At 33.6% G+C, this 21876-nt stretch overlaps 2 protein-coding genes and 1 long non-coding RNA gene across 13 annotated transcripts in view; 1 reads left to right on the forward strand and 2 right to left on the reverse strand.

The window, feature by feature from the left end:
* LOC106070643 (phospholipid-transporting ATPase ABCA1-like) overlaps window positions 1-6277 on the reverse strand; it is a 76162-nt gene extending 69885 nt beyond the window's left edge. For 7 of the 9 annotated variants that reach the window (XM_056028310.1, XM_056028307.1, XM_056028302.1 and 4 more), the window contains exons 1-2: window positions 5929-6277; window positions 2264-2410 (exon numbers count right to left, since the gene is read on the reverse strand). The gene's annotated coding sequence lies outside the window, so the exon portion shown is untranslated. Of the gene's footprint in view, window positions 1-2263; window positions 2411-5115; window positions 5250-5928 lie in introns of those variants that run through there. The other 2 variants (XM_056028305.1, XM_056028304.1) reach the window with 2 other exon arrangements.
* A 3400-nt stretch (window positions 6278-9677) lies between these two features.
* LOC106070649 (rho-associated protein kinase 2-like) overlaps window positions 9678-21876 on the forward strand; it is a 33459-nt gene continuing 21260 nt past the window's right edge. Inside the window, exons 1-4 of one of the 3 annotated variants that reach the window (XM_013230591.2) lie at window positions 9678-9735; window positions 18684-18833; window positions 20415-20496; window positions 20618-20718. In XM_013230591.2, coding sequence (XP_013086045.1) covers window positions 18738-18833; window positions 20415-20496; window positions 20618-20718 — 279 coding nt within the window. In that variant the 5' untranslated portion in view covers window positions 9678-9735; window positions 18684-18737. Of the gene's footprint in view, window positions 9912-18683; window positions 18834-20414; window positions 20497-20617; window positions 20719-21876 lie in introns of all 3 variants that reach the window. The other 2 variants (XM_013230590.2, XM_013230589.2) reach the window with 2 other exon arrangements.
* On the reverse strand, window positions 20954-21784 carry LOC129926185 (uncharacterized). Its single transcript, XR_008777840.1, has 2 exons — window positions 21400-21784; window positions 20954-21282 (listed from the first exon to the last, which is right to left on the reverse strand). It is a non-coding gene; the product is annotated as an uncharacterized LOC129926185 (long non-coding RNA).

Here is a 21876-nt window from a genome sequence, read left to right on the forward strand (position 1 = left end):
AAATTAGTTTATGAAAATTTAATCACTCCACCTCAGAGAACCATCGAGAGCAGTTGTCCAAATACACTGAAAACATAGCCCCTTCTGGTCCACATACATACACTGGTGTAAATAGTGCTGAATCGGCCCGATGGACATAAGCTCGATGTTGAAGTCTCAAGACATATGTTCTAATTGCATCTAAGTTGATCATTACAATAATACACTGTAAACCTTTTTTTCGGTCATGTGAAACAGGCTAGTACAAGGGTGGGCAAATTACGTCCCGCGGGCCACATTCTGCTCGCCGAAGTGTTTTATGCGGCCCGTGGACACCTACAGAAATCAGGTGTGCCCACAAATGACATATAAAAAAGGCTAATATATTAAAAATAAATAATTTTAAATATCTATATAAATTATTAATGCTTGTGATTCGTATTAATGATGATGACGAAAGCTAAATAAACATTGTCTCTACATGTCATTTTAAAAAGTTTAAAGTTATCGAAGATTATTCTTACTGGCAATATTTGGAAACATTCAGTCAAAGACACAAACTTTGGCCAGTATTTATTCAAAGCTATGAAGAATTGTGTTGAAAGTGTTGATTTGGAACAAGATGGTACGTGTAACAACTGGTGGAGCCCGAGCCAAACCAAACAGTGTTTCACACAATACACTACCAACAAAATGAGCCCGTTGACAAAATAGTGTACCCTGTTGGTACTCAAACAAAGGGGGAGGGGGGAAGAAGGTATAACAGACTTCTGAAGCTGGTAATATTAACATATTTCTGTTCTGATCGATACGTCTGTATATGTTACCTGATCTGATTTGTAAAAAAAAAAAACATGAAAAAATACTTTCAAAAAAAACTTATATTAAGTGTAATTATATGTATAATTGACTAGACATAAAAATATTTTTACCCATTGTTTTTGTTTAGTTTTTAGCTTTCTCGCTGTGCCATGAACCTATCACTTGTCTGGACCAGTTGGGAAAGGGATGGGGAAGAAGGGAGCATCTTGATGAATGTTTATATGTTTTTTTTTTAAATGCATAAAAAAATGTTCTGGGCTCAAGAGTCCTCAATGGGGCAAATTCAACTTATACCACTACAGTCAAGTACGATTTCTTTCCCTAGTTCAAGGTACCAAAAAAAAATTACCCATAGTTAATTGACTTGTGTTGTAAGGTAAAAGAAATGATTGTGCCGAATTTAAGCTTAAGCTGAGATTGGGTATGGGAGAAATAATGTGTAGAAACATTTTACCATACAGACAGACAAACAAAGTGAGTTGATATAAGCTAAGTAAAAAAAAAAAAGAAATTTTGGGATCTATTGAAAATTCATGAAACCCCATTTTTTGTGATAATAATAATAATAACATGTGATGGCAGATTGTTAAATGCTTGGCTTTCAAACTAAGGTGTCCCGGGCTCAAATCCTGGATGAGTGGGATTTAATTTCAGCCTCTTTAGGGCGACTTTGAGTCCACCTAGCTATACCTAACATTAGTTGGGGTAAAGTAAAGGTTTTTGTGATGGCCACATGACACCCTCGTTAACCATGGGCCACAGAAACAGATGACCTTTACATCTTCTGCCTATAGATCGCATGGTCTGAAAGGGAAGGCGGCGAAAGGAATCAGACAGTGTTTCTTAGGATCTCCTTGTCCTGGTACACGGAATTGCCTGCTCCAGGCGAAAATAATGACTTCTTCAATAACCATCATCCATAGAAACAGATGAGCTTTGCATCTTCTGCCCCCATGGTTGAAAGGTCTGAAAGGACAACTGCTGGTAGAAGTTTGGCTGATATGATATACATAGAATTCTATTGGATGCTCAAATGGAAGTCATTTCTTATGCCATGAATCCAAAGGATATTTTATCAGTGTCAATGACTTTGTGTTTTCCTGCACCAGGTAATACATCATTAGATTAAGTAGGAAACCACAGGAAACATTTATCCATAGCCTTACAAGTGAATGGGACCTAGTCCAACTATTAAAACAAGGTGTCCTGACTAGGAATTCTGGAGAATGCTGGGATTTTTATTAAAATGTCATCTACCCAACTCTAATGTGAATTTAAAATTTGTAAAGGAAAATAAAATTGCTAGTTATTGTGCAGGCCACATAACATTCTGGTAAAAAGTTGGTAACAATGACAGAAGAAATTTATCCTCTGCCTCTGGAAGCGTCAAGATTTAAATGGAAGCATTTAAGCCCAATATATTTTAAAACTGAAAAGATTCTGGTCATGAGCTAGTACTTACCAAGCATTAGATTCCAGATTTTAAATCCATTTAATCCAGACTCAACTGTTGTTCTTACTAAAACTCATAATAACCATGCAAATATCAGAGAATCTAAAAGCACAGCAACTAGTTCTCTTTTTTTATTAGACCCAATGAAATCTCCACCTGAAATAAATGGATGTTGTTTGAATACAGTTTACTGTAGTAAAAATAAACAATAAATAACATAAATAATGTCATTATAGATATACATGTACAAGATTTGCAGTGAGATGTGATTTGGATTTACATATAATTCAAGGTTCTTGGTCATTTCATCTTTGGTCACTTCACCCCTAGTCATTTCATTCTCTGATCCAACAAATGATAATTGTAAAAGTATGATATTAAAAATATTTCATTTATTTTTATTTACATGACAATAAGTGTCACACAATAAATAAAAATAGAATTTAATGTCATAAAAAATATAAATATCTAATATCTATAGATATAGTTTTTGTACAAATTGTTTTTGCGTGTCTAAATCAATAAGATAGACATTAACATATGTATTAAAGATGATTCATTGATACATATTGCTATACATCATTTGTAATTTCTTGCCCAGTGTTGTATATATGTTCCTTGGACATTCTGTAGTGCCAGAATTTATAACTTTAATTTTATAATGGGGATTAAAAGAAAACATATATAGGTGATATTAATCAGGTCCAGAGGAGGGTTGAACTCAGCCTTTATTAGAATAAAAATTCTGCGCCCAAATTTAAGAAAGAACGCTTGACAAATTTTTAAAAAAGTGAAAGATAGCCTTCAAGAGATAAGTTATCAGTGGCATGATCATAAGTATTCTTATCATTCTCATATTTCAAAAGATTTCCAATACTTCTACCACACCTTGGCCTTTGATCATTACATAATGCAATATGCGCATGATAATTTTGACATCTCATCTCAAATAGAAACAATATAACTAAATACAAATCCCATATTATAATATATCTACTTATTTACATATTATATATTATTTCATTTCTAAACAAATATGGAGAGAGGATGGGGAACACTATAATAATATGCCAAAAATATCAAAAAGCATTCTAAATAAACATATTTATAATATTAGATGAAATGAGGGCTTAAAAGCTTTTACAACACAATTACACAATGACTAGGATAAAAAAATGTTTAATTGGGTATGAAATGACAGGTTATCATATTTCAATACTGATAAATCACTAGAGAAAGAAAAACATAAAACTGTTGGACAAAAGTCAGCCTTTCCAAAGATGCTGATTTACAGAGCATGAAAGAAATAAGAGGGAGAAATATCTATTTATAAATAATGCATGGAATTTGTTTTTAAAAAAAGGTCACTTCTTTTTTATTTGATACATTTTGTCACAGCTAAAAAATATTTTTAATAAATCAATGACAAGGTGCTATTTGTAATGAAATATACAACCCTGTCACAAAAAAAAATCATTTTATACAGGGGAAAGTTAAAAATATTGTCATGCCAGAGGTAGGTGTTTATGTGTGGGAGGTCAATATAATCAGGCTGTTCTATTTCATCAGCCTTCAAGTCTGTAATACATAAAAGGACTTCTGATTTACCAATTTGATGTAAAGTGGGGGAGGGGGGACAATTTAATTAGAACATAGAATTTATTTCTTTACACAGTTTTAAGTATATTTAGAATTTTTAAAAATTTAGATAAGATACTGATACATTTGCTCCTGTCATTAAAAAAAATATACTTGTAGAACCCTCATAGTGTGACAGTAGAAATAAACAAAAAAGAATTACATGTAACCTATAGGGAAAAAAATTAAAAAGATGTCCATAGCTCAGATAAAAGTTAATCCTCAAATTATTACAATATACTTGAACTTGATTCTTATAACAGATTCTTTTAATATGCGAATATGAGCCCACTATTCCTATGCCAACTTTCTCTTACCCTCTAGATCTAGTCCAGGGGTAGGCAAATTAAAACCTGCGGGCAACATGCGGCCCGCAGATACCTACAGAAATCAGGTATGCCCACAGATTATACATTATGAAAAAAAAAATATATTAAAAATAAATAATTATCAATATCTTTATAAATTAATGAAACTTCTGATTCGTATCACCATGATGAAATGGTTAAAGAGACATTGTCTCTACATGTCATTCTAGAAAAATAAGTAAACGAAGATTATTCTTATTGGCAATATTTCAAAACAAAACATTAAGTTAAAGATGCAAACTCAGGCCAGCATTTATTCAGTGCTATGAAGAACTGTAATGAAAGTGTCGGAACTAGATAGCAAGTGTAACAACTGATAAAACCTCTGCTCAGGTTTTTTAATAAATGAAATAACAATATCATAACCATGAACTCTAAACGGGAAAGTTATTTATAATTTATATAAGGCAGTTAAGTTAGGGAATTTGTCGATTTGTGGCCCTTCCTTAACTAGGTACTTTGACATCCTTACTCTACTGACCTATAAACTGCTAGACTAGCTGCTATATAGTTTTGAAACAGCATAGCTAGACTTCCAAATCCATGGTGTTAGTTGATTGAATTTTGTTTTTACATTTGCTTCAATTTTTAAAAACCCTTGTGATAATCTTAAAGGAGGATTCCTAAGCTTTTGAATGATACCACATTGTCAACAAAAGAAAGCTGTGTTTATTTAGAAAATTTACAGTAATTACAGTAAAGTCTTAGTTTAGGTAAGAATGATTTTGCATTTACTATCATTTTTAAGCAAGCTTGGTATTTTTTTTATTGTATTTAGATCTAGATTTATGCTTTAAGTTTGTTATTTCATAATTTTTTAATGAAATTTTGTCCTCCAAAATTTAAAAAACTTACCCTAACATGCTGTTATCAGTTATAAATGATGCCAAATTAGGCAATTTTTCGAAATCGGTAACTGGAAAAAATATAACTACCATAACAATCTATGACTATAGTATTAAAATCAATATTTCTATTAGAGTAATGTTAGAAATCTTTTTTTTTCTATACTTAGGTACACAAAATATAAAAGGAAATCAGCTTATTAAGGCACGTTTGGACCCATCCTGATGATGTTAAATGAAGTCACTCCATGATGTAGCGACATGTGGCGCCAGACATTAGCAATTCTCGTTGATAATATGAATGCATTGTTTAATGGCTTATCTTTGCTCAGCCTAGTGGAGAAAATGCTATCAAGGTGTTATTTTACATTATATTTATAAATATTATAAAGCTGAGGACATTTCTACCAAACATTCTAGAATGTTAGCTGCATGTGAGATATGAAACATTCAAATTAAAAATCATATTTATTATAATGGGGTAGATGTGTTCCAAATTTCAAGCTTCTATCTAAATCTATTATGGTTATAAAGTTATGATGAGATAAAGACGAAAATTCATTTTTTTTATCATAGTTTTTTTCTACCTTTTCTATAGTTATTTTTCTACACATAAAATAACGGCATAATTTTGCTCCTATATTAATATGGCCTATAAGGCCTATATAACATAGAAAGTAAGAAAGATAAATTTGGTATCATACTATCACTGTAAACTTAAACCTCTCAGCAAGCTCTAGACTCTAGAGTCTAGGCCCTACATAACTAGCATATAGTTTCTGTTGTTATATATTTATTTTGAATTTTTTGTCAAAGTACCTACCTTAACTCTTAACCTCTGTCAGACCTCACCTGAATTACCCTTATTAGATCTACTTAGGTCTTGGATCTAGAATCTAGATCTATCATCTAGTGACGAAGTGACCTTATTTATTATTATAGTTAATAAGTTAAACTACTAACTAGGCTTAGGTTTACTGTCACTTAGTCTTAGGTTAGCCACCGTTAGGGCACTTGTCTGACTTGATTTACTACTGACTACTTAGGCTAGCGGCCTAGCCTTTAACTATCATTAGATCTATTCTAACTCTAGATCTAAGATCTCCTTTCCAGACATCGATCTCCTAGAGATTGTGTAATTCTCACAAGTTACCTAACAAACATTGACCCAAAGACCTATATATGTATACATATATATAGGTCTGTGCATTGACCTCACTTTTGTAAACATTACTTTCAGAGCTGGGTAGTTTAATCCAAACCTGGGTATTTTAAAAAAAAGGAGAGTAACCTGGGTGTGCGTTGGAGGTTGGGGGGGAGGGTCATCCGAATTTTCGGCACTTAAACGTATCTACTAGAGTAGCTTACATTGCTACTTATAACTAAACTAATGATTAGCCTAATTAAATTGAGCTTATTATTAAAAATCATCTCGTTGCTTAGTCTAATAATTTCTATTTTCAATGCAGTTCTTGGTTTTAGAGATGCATGCATAGGAGTGTGAAAATTAGTTATCCCACGAAACTTTATTAGGCTAAAGCCTGAAAGGAGCCTCGCATTTTTTACAAGACACATTAAAACGGTATTTAAAACAAAAAAAGAAGCCTATTTAAGAAAAATAACACAGGACCTCAACATTCTAAAGTCTGCGCTGTGGACTATTGCTTCTATGAACTATTGCCTCTTAATTGTTAGGAAAGCATTAATTTACACAGATTTAATATATGGCAAAGGATGACATTAATGACGTCACATAATTACCCAAGGTAAGTATCAGTAATCACACCCATCCCATGATCCCACCAAAGACTTTACCTACCTGTTATAATTAAACTATCGCCAAACACTTAGGTGAGAAAAATAGTTGCAAAGGGGCTGACCATTTACGGTGATCTTTGAGGCTGAGTAGGTTTTACAGGGTGACTTCTGGAACATGACTTCTGTTTTCCCGAGGTTTAAAGATAATTTTTTTTTTTAATGGCGGCAGCGTATGCAAATTCGCGATCTGGAGATCATCTTTCATTGTAAGCTAGCAGCTTACTAACATCGGCTTGGTGAAGTTCTGTTATGACCAGTTCTTTTGTTTTTGTATGGGACAGTAGACGTTGAAGATTGAACACATTGCCGTCTGATCGAAACCTGGCGTAGATGCCTTCCTGCAATCGCTGCTTCATTTGACCCAGCATTACGGCAAATAATATAGCGAATAGAGTAGGAGCAAGTAGGCCTAAATAGCCCTGCTTCACGCCATTTTCTTTAGGGAAGTGATCAGACAGCTAGGTCACCATTGTGTCTAATCTGGCCTTTTTGCCCCACGTGAAGCTGCTTGAGAATGGATAGGAACGAATGTGGGCATGAAAGCCATCACCAGACCCATATCTGGTAGTAGGCCTACCTCCACAGCGATCTGTCAACGTCTAGGCGCCGTCCCTGAAGGGGCCGTTACATAAATGGCGTGTACCGCACGGTTAGCCTGGTAGATAAAAGAAAAATGACGGGGGGCCCAAGGGGCCTTCGAACGCGTCTCTAATCCGGAGTGTCCGTGTCCACCGGAAGTGAACGCAAAACTAAACTTCGAGTTTAACCCCGAGTCTCACCCCCCCCCCCCCCGGTCAAACAGAACGGTGTATGCTAGGTGTACACCGTTCATTTAGGCCGGCTTGTTCGCTTTTGTTGGCCTTGGGGTTCCAAGTGCTTTTGCACAACTCTTTGAACTCTACATGACAATTTCTAATGATATATAGTACCTCTCAAAGTGAATAAGTTCTAGACCGTTTTTGAACAGTTTATTAAATTTCCATTTTCCACATTCGGGTGTAGCATGAAATCTTGACGAGGTCACGTTGGATTTCCGCCAGATGACTAGGTTGTCGACAAAGAGCAGAGATCGACACTTAAATCGTTCTGTTAGTTCTTTTATGTAGACTAAGAACAACGTACACGTTGATTGACCCAAAGGTAAACAAGAAATTTACACCAATCCTGATAAATAGCACTGCGAGAGAAACCGTAGTCAGTGCCCGAAAGATACCATCAAGTTCTATACGGACGGATCTACGAGATCCTCGAGAGATGTCCAAAGCAGAATTAATTCGGGATATGCGCAGGACAAAGCAACTATGTTGCGGAATGTTGCGGAAATGGAAGGAATCAAAAGCGCCCTAGAGCACATTGAACAATGCATTGGGGAAAGAACTGCGGCACCGGCCAATGTAATTAATTATAATCCTCTTTACAGACTCATTTCCTGCCTGCAAGCTCTCAAGAGCTCAGAGACGTGCCCTACCCAACCCAACTGGCAAAACAATGGCGTACTGTGTGCAGGAGAGCCTCGTAAGGTACGTATGGTGATACAATGGATTCCCTCACATTGTGAAATCAGAGGAAACGAGAGGGCAGACAGTTTGGCGAAGCTAGGAAAGCTTCTAGACCCACCAGAGGAGCCGCAAACATACGAGAGTGCAAAAGCTAGGATTTGTGAATGGATCAAGCCCAAGTGGTACGAAAGCTAGGACCATTATAGCACAGGACGGGAAGTCTGGAAAGTACGCAAACGCCCAAACATGAAGGACGAATATAGTGGCAGCTAGACAGAAACGATAAAGCAATTTTGGCACGATTTCGCACGGGACATTGTCCGATACGAGCCTACTTCGTTAGATTCCGAGAGAATCACGATCCCAGATGTCAATACTGTCACGAGACGGAAGACTACATCCTCTTCGATCGCAGTGTGCTCAGTCGAGACACATTCGAAGATATGAATAGTCTTGAAACAGACAGAACTAGTGCATGCAGGCGTCTCGCCCTGTACGGAGATAGCTGGACCGTGCAGCTCGGAGCCTTAGTGCATAGAGACTTACAAAAGGTAGTACCCCCAGAGAAGCAGATGAAGAATACTATTCGAATGTAGAATCGCGACCATTTGATAATGTACAGACATTGTTACGAAGATAAGCTCGTGAAGTGAGGAAACCGCATAGACTAATTTAACATAATATGCATGTTGTATTATGTAGGCCTACCCAGTAGATTTTTTTTTTTTGTTAAATGGAGAAGTATATTGTCTTTTTTAGTTTTGTATTTAAATTTTGTTTTAGCCACAGATCTTTATATATTCCTACTATATCTAGACTGGACATCGATATCTTTTAACACTACAAAAAATGTGCGTATTGTGACAAAAAAAAAAAAAAAAGGAACATGTGCGCTTGGCACTGAACGGAAGATTTGCGGAGATCAAGATGTTGGAATTAAAATTACTGTCTGAACGTTATCTTTGTGTTTGCTCATCTATTGTTGTGATCTTTATGATACATGTACATATAGTATAGGCCTACTACATTTTATATCTAATTATAAGTATTGTATGTTTGGTTATTGTGGGGAAAAAAATGTGTTAGATCTATATAATATCTTTGACGTGTTAGAATATAGATTTAGTATTGGATCAAAAGGCTTAAATTTTCTAGATCGAATATAGACTACTAAATATAGAATATAGATACTATAGTCTATTTGGTTTCCTTTCTGTATGGAAGTAGACTGAATTGATTGTCAACAAAAAACTACGAAACTACGGCATTTGTGTATTTTTATTCACAAATAGTGACGTCATGCCGCCATGTTCGTAAGTTCATACTTGATAAGCAGAGGTTGTGGCGGATTCCGGAAAAAGAAATATTTTTTTCCAGATAGATCTATTTTGCCTTTAAATCGTGTAATACTGATTTCTTTTAAAAGGAAATAGATATATATTCTGATGCCTCTTCCAAAGTCTATCTCTAGATCTAAAATATTCGATATGTAAGGCTTCAAGATAAATTAAAGTTTAAGTTAAAGTAAAATAAAAATATTAAAATTAAAAGTTAGTCAACACAATCATTCATTGAAGACACAATCATTCATTTCATTCAATGATCAATCATTCATTCTACTAGATTCTAGACTAATAAGATTCTATCATAAATTATCATTCTTATAAAAAGTTAGACCGCAATAGTCACTAATAATAGTGTCACTAGTGAATAAAAGAACTTTGAAGAAGAATGGAATAGTATTAGATCTCTATAGTAGCTTCTTATATTTTGGACACCCCATCAAATTCTCCTTCAATGAACGGGTCGCTTTTTTTGTTTGTAATTCATTTGTTTTTATGTTTGGAGCAAAAATCAACGTTTCGGGACTGCACATGTCCAATTTTAGATAAGTTCCGGTAATTTTGTTCCGTTTTTCCAAAGCAGATGGCAGTTTTTTAGATTCTCGGTAACCATGTATGTAAAGCTGTTGTTTTAACCTCCCCCGGCAATTCATACCCATATAAGGGATGAAGGCTATATTATGAGCCTGTTTGATCGTAGGCTGATGGGCATATCAAAATAAGCTTCCAAACATCTTTAGAAAGACATTCCAATCACATTTATACCGTTAGCTGTTAAATAAAATTTAATAAGGGGGTGTACAACGAATAATAATGAATTCAGCTCATTCTCCTTCATTGGACACAGCAAAATCGTAATAAGAAATATTATTGGGATTAATAAATCTATGATTTTTTCAATGAATAAGCTTGACCTAGATCGAGATGTCTATAGTATATAATTTATGAATGAAAGAAAAAGTGCGGGCTGCTAATTTGAAGCCAGAGACCATGCCCACTGCAGGTGATCACTCCAGATGAGCTGGCAGTGAGGAGAAGTATACACTCAGCTTGTAGTGTCACAAACTATCCAACAGGCAGTGGAGGGAAGGGGGAGAGAGTCATGAAAAGAATTATAAGCATCTATGGGAGGGAGGGGGGTGTTAATGTGTCACAAAACGAACATCCAACTTATGAAAACAAGAAGAGGGTCCTTGGATGGCAATTAAAAGAAAGACAGAGGAAATACGTGTAGCCAATGTAGCCTAGTTGAAAATATCTTATTTATTAAATTATAATAATTAATTTATCGATATATAATCTATATAGATTTATTTCTGTCTGTTTCTACACATAGATTACATAGGTATATAAATAATAAACTATAAACGATATATATATATATATATATATATATATATATATATATTCTATATAGATCTATATTCTATAATATTATAGAGTTAGAGAGAGAGAGACAGAGAGAGAGTATATGAGGAATAAAAACATATTGCAAAAGTGAATCTACTTCTTTTAATACAATCTAAAAAAAATTAAGTAACACAGATATAATTTATTAGCAATTACATAGTGGTGTACAATGACGGTGCTCACTGTCCAATTGAGGAGAAAGCCCAAAAACTGCGTTCAATATAGGAGCATGAAGTGACCCACTTTATTTTAAAATAAAATCTTGACTATAAGTGGTAATACAAAGGAATACAGCTATTTTTATAGTCCTTTAGTTGCAGAATAAGAATCTGCTTTCAGTTTTTTTGTAAGTTAAACCGTCACCAAATAAAAAAATAAAATAAAAATTTGACCTAGTTCCCGTAAGTCGGTGTTCAGGTATAAGAATCTACTATAGATCTATGGTGGATTCTTATAACTGAACACCAACTTTCGGGAACTAGGTCAATTTTTTATTTTATTTTTTTATTTGGTGAAGGTTTAACTTACAAAAAAAACTGAAAGCAGATTCTTATTCTGCAACTAAAAGACTATAAAAATAGCTGTGTTCCTTTGTATTACCACCCATAGTCAAGATTTTATTTTAAAATAAATTGGGTCACCTTATGCTCCTATTTTGAACGCAGTTTTTGGGCTTTCTCCTTTAGTTGAACAGTGAGCACCGGTGTTGAACACCACTATGTAATTGCTAATAAATTATATCGGTGTTACTTAAAAATTATTTAGATTGAAGTAAAAGAAGTAGATTCAATTTTGCAATATCAATATGTATTTCTAGTCTATTTCCTCATATACTCTCTCTATTTCTCTCTTTATATATATATATATATATATATATATATATATATATATATATATATATATATATATATATATATATATATATATATATATATATATATATATATATATATATATATATATATATATCGTGTATAGTTTATTTATTTAAATACCTATATAATCTATGTGTAGAAACAGACAGAAATAAATTTATATAGATTATAGAGCTATAAATTAATTATTTTAATTTAATAAACATGATATTTTCTACTAGGCTACTTGTATTTTCTCTCTGTCTTTCTTTTAACTCCCATCCAAGGAAACTCTTCTTGTTTTCATAATTTGGATGTTCGTTTTGTGACACCTTAACATCCCCTCCCTCCCATAGATGCTTATAATTCTTTTCATGACTCTCTCCCCCTTCCCTCCACTGCCTGTTGAATAGTTTGTGACACTACTCGCTGAGTGTATACCTCTCCTTACCGCCAGCTTATCTTGCGTGATCACATGCAGTGGGCATGGTCTCTGGCTTCAAATTAGCAGCCCACACTTTTTCTTTCATTCATAAGTTATATATTCTAGATATCTCTATCTAGGTCATGTTTATTCATTGAAAAAATCATAGATTTATTAATCCCAATAATATTTCTTAATACGATTTTGCTGTGTTCAAAAAGGAGAATGAGCTGAATTCATTATTATTTGTTTGGACACCCCCTTTTTTAATTTTATTTAACAGCTAACGGTATAAATGTGATTGGAATGTTCTTTCTAAAGATGTTTGACAGCTTATTTTGATATGCCCATCAGCCTACGATCAAACAGGCTCATGATATAGCCTTCATCCCTTATATGGGTATGAATTGCCGGGGGAGGTTAAAACAACAGCTTAACATACATGGTTACCGAGAATCTAAATAACTGCCATCTGCTTTGGAAAAACGGAACAAAATTACCAGAACTTATCTAAAATTGGACATGCGCAGTCCCGAATCGTCGATTTTAGCTCCAAACATAAAAACAAATGAATTACAAACAAAAAAAAGCGACCCGTTTAGAAAGGAGAATTCGATGGGGTGTTCAAACTATAAGAGCCTCCTCTAGATATCTAAGTATGACTAAAAAATAGAAAAATCATAGACATAGACTAGACTAATCACTAATCATCTAATGACATAGACATACATCTAGAATCTAGATACCTCAAATACCTCAGATGATAGATCTAGTCTTAGATTTAGATTTTAGATGATAGTGATAGTCAATACTGTCAATAAATTTTAGATTTTCAATCTATATAGAGATTATAGTGGTTATACTTTATACTATAGCTATAGATTATAGATTCTAGATTGACTAGTAGATAGATAGAGTCTATATTCTATATAATAGAAATATAGATGGCTTTGAAATCTTATCAACCCTAACCTTTTTCATTAAATTATTTTCATACAATACTCAGTCATAGTTCATATTCAATTTCATAGTCATACTAGATCTAGAAGGTAACTAGACTAGAATCACAGTGACATACCTATCATAGTCCACAAATGAGATTGGACCAAAGTGCTCTGAGCATGCTATAAGCATGAAAGTAGCGCTTTATAAAAGCTTTAATAAAATAATAGTTTAGATCTAGAATATCTAGATGTCTATTTTCTAGTATTCTAGTCACTAGTGTAGTGTTATGTGTAGTCTTCTTCAATAATTTTGTACTTTTATATTATTTTATATTTAGCATTTTAGACTCTATAATACTCTATATATACTATACTTATTGTAACCATAATTTCTATTTGAGTGCTAGATATGATGATGTCCTGATGTTACTATGAGATTGTGTTGATCAGAGAATGCGTTTTTGATGCTGTAATTTAGTAGTATAGATTTCTACTTATAAACAATTAATGAACAATAAAACAATATTGTTATGCTTGACATTCAAATGTAAATTATTAATTCAAACAATGAAGATCCTTCAACAATAAATACAAAGCATTATTTCTGGAACAAGGAATCACTTTAATAAAATGCACTCTGTACTTACAACACATTTAATTAAATAAGTTTACTGTCATTCAAGCTCCCAGCTACAACAGCTTTTCTCTGTACTATCAAATACTTTATCTACCTCATACTATATTTCATTTGGAAACAATCAACCTCGCTCCGTATCTGGTCATGGAATCTTGCCCGCTTCTGTTCTAAGAGATTCGTCTACAATACAACCCTGACCTTGCAATGCAGGCTATATAGAAATCTAAAAATAAACTTAATGGAACAGCTATTTTATGCCATGTGACACTTATAATAGATTTTAATAGATCTAGATCTAATAATTTTCTAGTCTGACTCTTTCACTTCAGTTCAGTCTTGAGTGTCACTGTGAAGTGTTTGACTGTGATGAGTAATTTATGTATGTAGATCTAGTAGTACTACAGACAGAGTAGACTCTAGATTTTAGCCAGATACTAGATCTACATCCATCTAGTAGATTAATAAACTAATAATCTATCTCATCTATTCTTTTTAATTGACTAAAACCTCTTCACCACTAGATGTTTGATATGTTGTACAAGGCGTTTAGTATCATACTCAGGGGAAAAAATTGATGAGGTATATAATATACACTTTTATAGATGGCTATGGCATACCTAGCCCACCCCTCTTTGACACCAGATTTTATTGTAACTATGCTTATCAAAATATGGCAACATTTAATTTTATAGACCAATGGATGATGAGTTTATAGATGTTTTCATTTTTTTCTAGGTCAAACCAATACATAGCCATAACACTTCAAATGCGAAAAATCTCATTTATTTGTCTTAACAAGTTCGATAAGGCGGCTTTACTCTATCTTATCTTCTTATCTTATATAATATAGACGTTACTTCAAAAAAGAAGATGATTACGTCCTACGCGTCATGCATTTAGTCATGCATATTAACCAATGACTTAAATTCTGCCAAGTCACTGGTTTTCCTGGCTAGCTCAGGCAACCCATTCCATGCTCTAATAGCACTAGGGAAGTAGGAGTATTTGTACAAATTTGTCCTAGCATATGGGACGAGGAATGTGCCTTTATCTTTGTGTCTTTCAGAGTATTTTATTAAATTTTGTTTTTGTACTGAAGATTATGGTTCAGTGTTTTATGTATGATTGCTACTTTACTTTTGAGCCTTCTGTCCTGAAGGCTTTCTAAATTTAGTGATTTTACTAAAGGTGTTACTCTAGTCAAATGTGAATATTCGTTTGTTATGAATCGCACTGCTCTATTTTGTGTCTGTTCTAGTTTCTTAATGTTTTCTTGAGTTGAGGGGTCCCAAACAGAGGATGCATATTCTATTATTGGCATAACCAAGGTTAAATAACATTTTAGTTTTATGTTCTTATTTGATTTATAGAAATTTCTTTTAATAAATCCTAATGCTTTGTTTGATTTTTTTGTAGTTTCATCAATATGTGGATTCCATGACAGTTTTTCATTTATTATAACACCTAGGTATTTTGCGTTTTTAGTCTGTGTTACTGGTTTGCCATGAATAAGATAAGTGGAATTAATTTGTTTTAGTTTTTTTGTTACTCTTAACAACTGACATTTTTCTGGGTGGAAAGACATGCTCCAATTTGATTCCCATTTCTGTAATTCATCTAATTCTCTTTGTAAAATATCTGTGTCTTGTGTTGTTTTTATTGTTCTATATATTATGCAATCGTCTGCAAATAATCTGACTTTTGTTCCTGAACTAATGCAATTTGGTAAATCATTTATGTAAATTAAAAATAGTAGTGGACCCAAGACTGTTCCTTGAGGTACACCTGAGTTTACTGTTATCGGTGTTGATTTAGAGCCATTTATTATTACAGTTTGTTCTCTCCCTATCAGAAAGTCTTTAATCCACTGATGCAGTGGACCATTGATGCCGAAATATTTTAATTTTTTAAGCAAACTATGGTGGTGAACTTTGTCAAAAGCCTTAGAAAAATCTAGTAAGATAGCATCTATTTGTTCACTATTATCTAAACCTTTTGAAAAATCATCAATTAGTCCTATTAGTTGTGTTTCACATGATCTATATTTCCTAAAGCCATGTTGGTATGGTGTGAGGACATTATGTTTGTCTAAGTGGTTTATGATGTTGCTACATATTATGTGTTCTAGGATTTTACATGTGATGCTGGTAAGTGATACTGGTCTGTAGTTTCCTGGGTCAGATTTTTCTCCTTTTTTAAATAGGGGGGGTGACATTAGCTTCTTTCCAGTCCTTTGGTACTCTGCCCTGGTTAAGTGAAGCCTGAAAGAGTATTTTGAACACTGGGGCTAGCTCATTACTTAGTTCTTTGAGTAATCTAGCTGGAATACCATCAGGTCCAGAAGCTTTATTGGTTTGGTGTTGGCTAATAGTTTTTGAATTCCATTTTCTTCTAGATCTAGATCTGATTTAGATTCTAGTCTGGATAGTAGATTAGTCAGAGTAAATCCTTGACACTTGACAGCCTAGCTTCTAGACTTGATGTCAATTGTTGACTGTAGAGATTAAAGTGTATTTTTGTGGACACTTTTTCAGGCATTTTCTATTGATCATTTTTAGACCTAGACTTGGAAAGAAATGAAAATATTTGAGAATCTGATCTAGATCTCTGCTATTGGACAATAAAAATAGATTTGTTGCTTTGTATCACTATGGATATTTATTTTAATATTTTTATTACTATTTTATTACAAATAATTAATATACAATCACAGACTATTTTTTGTGTGTAAATAAAAAAAAACTGACATAAATAAAAGCACATGGACACAAAATATTTAGAATAAAATTTATAATATACAAGTTCTTTTAAAACTTAGCCTTAAAGTAGTTATTTTTTTTTTACAACAGACAGATAAATGACGATCAAGTTGTCACTTTTTCCATGCTTGCTATTGTTCTTCTCTCTTTATAGTTGCCATCACACCAAGTCTTCAAGGCAGTTGGTCTCATCCACTGACCACTACCTTTGTCATCTAAATCTAGTCCACATCAAACTAATTATATATTTCTGTCTTCTCTCCTCCCACTATATTATTCTCGTTTACATGCTACACTTTTTTTCCTATCAACATTTAAAAAATTATTTTTGTTTTAAAATAAATCTAAACTTTGGTCGTTAGTAACAGATAGGTATGACAAGGCTAGAGATTACTTGAACTGTGTTATGTATATATTATATGTAACCAGAGCAAGAAATAATTATCGTCTTCAGATGGGACTAAGATTCTCAATTGTTAATATAATTTTGCTTTCCAATAAAAAAGTATAATGTTCAAACAAGCAGAGCTGAAAATTTAGGATTTGAGGTTAGACTTTAACCCTTCAGCCCTTAAGCAGTTGTCAGTAAGTATCCACCCATCCCTAAATGAAGGAATATAATACTGTATAACTGTATCAATCATTATAAAAAATCAATATTTACACTCAATTCACTGAAAAAAAAATCATAAAAAAAACTACTTTTATAATTTAGTTGCACTGATTAGAAAAGGGTTATAAATATCTTCCTCAACACCCCACCTCCCTCTCCTTTTTAAGTACATTTTTTAAAAGATATTAATCACTTACATGGCTCCCCAACTTTGTTACATTTTTTATATAAACTATCTATATATATAATTCTCTTCATGCCTCAAGAGTTTGGACACGAAGTAATGGAAATATCACTCTTTTATTTCTCTGCAAGTCGCACATAATTTTAGAGGCAAAAAAAAAAGGGGGGGGGTGAAGAAGTAGTATTCACCCGTCACTAAATAGCAGGGCCAGACTTAACCATCGTGACCAAGAAGTCATGGAAAGAGAACAAGTAATCTACCCTGTATTCACCTGTCACTATATAGCAGGGCGGGCTTAACTATTGTGAGGCCTAATGCGAAACTAATTTCGCAGGACCCCATTTAGGGTAGGGATACGGATAATAAGTGAAAATTAAGAGTTAGTATTAGAAAATATATTCGTCTTTGCATATTATTCATTCTTTACTATGCACAGAATTACTACACGAGCTTTGCATGTAGCGAAGTCATACAGTATATCATAAGAATTCTGTTTCCTACATAGATCAAGCTCAATAGCAAGAATTGCCAAATCTTTCAATCTATCCACGAGAATTGTTGACCTCAAGTAATTCTTCATTAGTATGAGGCGCGAGAAGCTTCATTCCCTTGATTCCACAATTATGGGTATTGCATAATGCTGTTTTTTTTATCCCACATACGATTGGGGTTTTTCATATTGAATGACACCCCAAAATGGCAATTTTTGTCTATATATTTCAGGAGATTTGTATGAGTTTTCAAAAGATTTTAATAATTTCTGGATATTTCCAGGACTTTTTCATATATTTTGCAATTTCAAGAGACTTCCAGGAGCTCCTGGTAAATCAGGAGGCAGCGGGAAATCAGTTATAAGTAATAAAATGGTTTAATTTAATAATTTATACACCCTAGAATTAGCGCAGGTCCTATGAAAGTGCGGAGCCCACTGCAGTCGCATAGGTTGCAGTGGCCTAAGGCCTGCCCTGCAAAATAATTCAAGATAATGCCTATTTATTATTTTTCTTTAACATTAAGATAAAAAATATGTCATATGTCATTGGTTGTTTTTTTTTTAATATGTCATATGTCATTGTTTTTTTTCTTCACATAGACTTTGCTCTGAAAATTGAATGTGTTCACAGTAGTTCTCACTAATGTTATTAAAATGGTGATGTCAGATCCGGATTATAGGAAAAGGCTTGCAGCACTTGAGGAGCGCTTGTATAACTCTAACTCAGCAATCAATGTAGATGGATTACTGGTAAGTTGCTTGCTCTTGGAACTGATCATAAATTTGGCATTCTTAAGAATTTTTAAGAAGTTGTTTTAAATCTTTATTTTCGTACCGATACATAGTGATAAATAGATTATAAGTCATGTCAAACTCAAATCTCATGACTGAACCGAACCCTAACTTTTGTTTGGTACGAAGCAAACCAACTGTCATTACCCTAACTGAACTGCATTTTGCATTTTCCACCCCACCCCCCAAAATATGTTTTATATCACATTACCAACACTTATTGCCTTATAAGCAAGTGTATTTGATTCTAAAACTAGTGTAGCCGTACAAGCTAAGACAACTAACATTCTTCAAAATCTTCTTCCTGATACTATAAAGAGTGACAGTTTGGTATTTGTTACTGATAATGGAGTTAATATGAATTTCTCTTATATGCAATGATGTTACAATTAGCTGTGCAGGTCATAATCTGAATGTAGATGTTGAAAAGGTTTAAAATCCCTGGTGTCCCCTGATCAAAGCACTCAGATGTTGTACATAAAGGCAGTTTTGGGGAACTCAGTCATTCAGTTCAACAGCCTCTTTACAAAAAGAGTCAAATTGACCCTGAATTGTATGATTTACTAGCAGACTTTAAGACATCTGTGACTTATTTTTCTAATGTTGGTAGTATTGGCATGAGACATAAACTTGAAAAATACTTGACACTGCTCTTAACTGATTGTGATGCTGAGGAAATTTGAAGAGAATGATTGTTTAAATATTCTGACAGCATTGTTGGCTATTCCTTCCACAAGTACTGCTATTGAAAGTGTATTTTCAGCTTGTGGAGTTACAATGAGCCATCTTAGGACTAGGCTAAATCCAGAAATATTAGAAATGCTGACATTTTGGAGCACTTTGTAATTTTAATGTTTAAAGTTGCAATAGCTAGTAGGTTGCACATTATTTGTGTTTTATCTTTATTAATGTGAAGTTTCATGTTCAAGTGTTTGAACTAATAAATTGAATCGAAACTTATTATGTGGACTTAGTTTTGCTATTATCTTATTTCATAGCATCAAACTGAACTCAAACCTGAGTCTAAGATCTTACTGAACCCAAACTATACTCATTATCGAACTGAACTCGAACTTAAATCTAACAAAACCAAACATGAACTTTATTAGATGGGCTCAATTCCAATCTCTAATACAAATCTTCAAGTGTGAGGCCTGTTAATATAGATGAGACCCAAAATAAAAATGTTGCATATTCCTAAATTATTCAGAACTAGCAGATACATATCTTAGTTTTTGTATCACTGATCTACTGATACTGAATTAGATTAATGTCAAACACTGCGAGATTTTCCCTTACATGCAACTTTTTTATTTTCTCACGGAAAGGAAAGTAAAGTATAAAAATGGGTTTAGCTGAACCATTCACATCTGTAAGTGAAAGTTACATTTAGGTATTTGAAAGTGCTAGCCTTCTATAAAACAACCAATCAAAAGAGATGAAGGCTGATAGATGTACACTTGAAAGGAAATCTTTAAATTCGTAATATTCAAAATTTGCGCTTTTGTTTTCCTGATGTGAATTTATTTTTTTTAACAGGATGGCATTACTGCTCTGGTTTCTGATCTCGATCATCCTGCAATTAAACGTATGAAAAATGTGGAACATTTTTTACATAGATGTAAGTGACAAATTGTTGAATACTGAATGACCTTTTGATTTAATGTTTTAATTAGCACACTTTAATTTAGAAACATTGTGGTATCTCTCAAACACTGGTATTGCTGTATTTTTTTTTTCAGATGGTGATCATGTAGAGTTAATAAAAAATGCTCGGATGAAACCTTCTGACTTTGAGATAGTCAAAGTGATTGGTCGAGGAGCTTTTGGTGAAGTACAGTTGGTAGGTACTCTTGAAAAAAAAAATTAAAATTGAAAAAAAAAATTAAAATACATATATTTGTAGTGAAAAAGCTAAAACTGTATGTCAAGTACTTGATATCAGCTCTTGATGTCTATACGTCTAGGATGATTCTTACTGATGTAATTTAACTGATACAACACACGCATCACAAAATACTATGGATTAAAGACCACAATATTCAATAATGATATAAATCATGATCTCTGGACACAAATTTGCATAAGAAAAATAAATATTTAATTAACAACTATAATTACATATAATACTCATGTGATTCTAGAATTAAAATTTAATAATCACATAGATATTGATACTTGGCTGTAGGTCACGATGAACTCTCCATTTCTCTTGTCTTTCTCTCTCTCTCTCTCTCTCTCTCTCTCTCTCTAGTCTCTGCACGGATCATGAAACCCAACGTCACAGTCCGCTCAATACTAGAGTGATATCCCCTTGCGTAGCAGGCAAGGATACACCATATATAGATCTACCGTCTCTGACCGTCAGACTGTCACTAAGACTCAGACAGTCGCCAAGACTGTCACTCTAAATAGACAAATAATCAAAATATCGCTAATAACTCACTAAAGCGCCATTCTATTTAATCACAATCAACTAACATCTAAAGCTAGATATATAACTAATAAAAACATTTCTTCTTACCCTGATCCTTAAGAATTAGTTCCTACATGTTGTCTCTGGCAAACAACTCACACCTCTTGGAGCCAAGATCGCGAGCCAACCTCGGCGACTTGCTCCCAATGTCTGTATGTGTCGTTTACCAGAAAACGCCTAGCACACGACACACGCCACTGCTAACACTACATGGCGCTGTGTCCCGACTGCCCCAAACTCTACTCTATATAGGCTGAGTATCTAGCCTACGCCTAAACTAACATTACTAATGTCTGTCCCGACCCACATATCAGTCTCTCTACAATACAAACACCTAACTGACATTGTCCTAACCTTTGTCTGGTCTCTGTCAAGTCTATCGGTGAGCTTTGATAACAACTATGAATCTAATGACTCTCACACACTCAACACTGTGACACTGTACAAAGTCATAGTTCAACCATCATGATCGTTTTGGTCAATAATTGGCTGTGGCTTTAACACTAGCTTTGTACTAGCATCTGA

This window comes from Biomphalaria glabrata, chromosome 5, assembly GCF_947242115.1.
Source record: "Biomphalaria glabrata chromosome 5, xgBioGlab47.1, whole genome shotgun sequence".
In the NCBI taxonomy this organism is placed as follows: domain Eukaryota; kingdom Metazoa; phylum Mollusca; class Gastropoda; family Planorbidae; genus Biomphalaria; species Biomphalaria glabrata.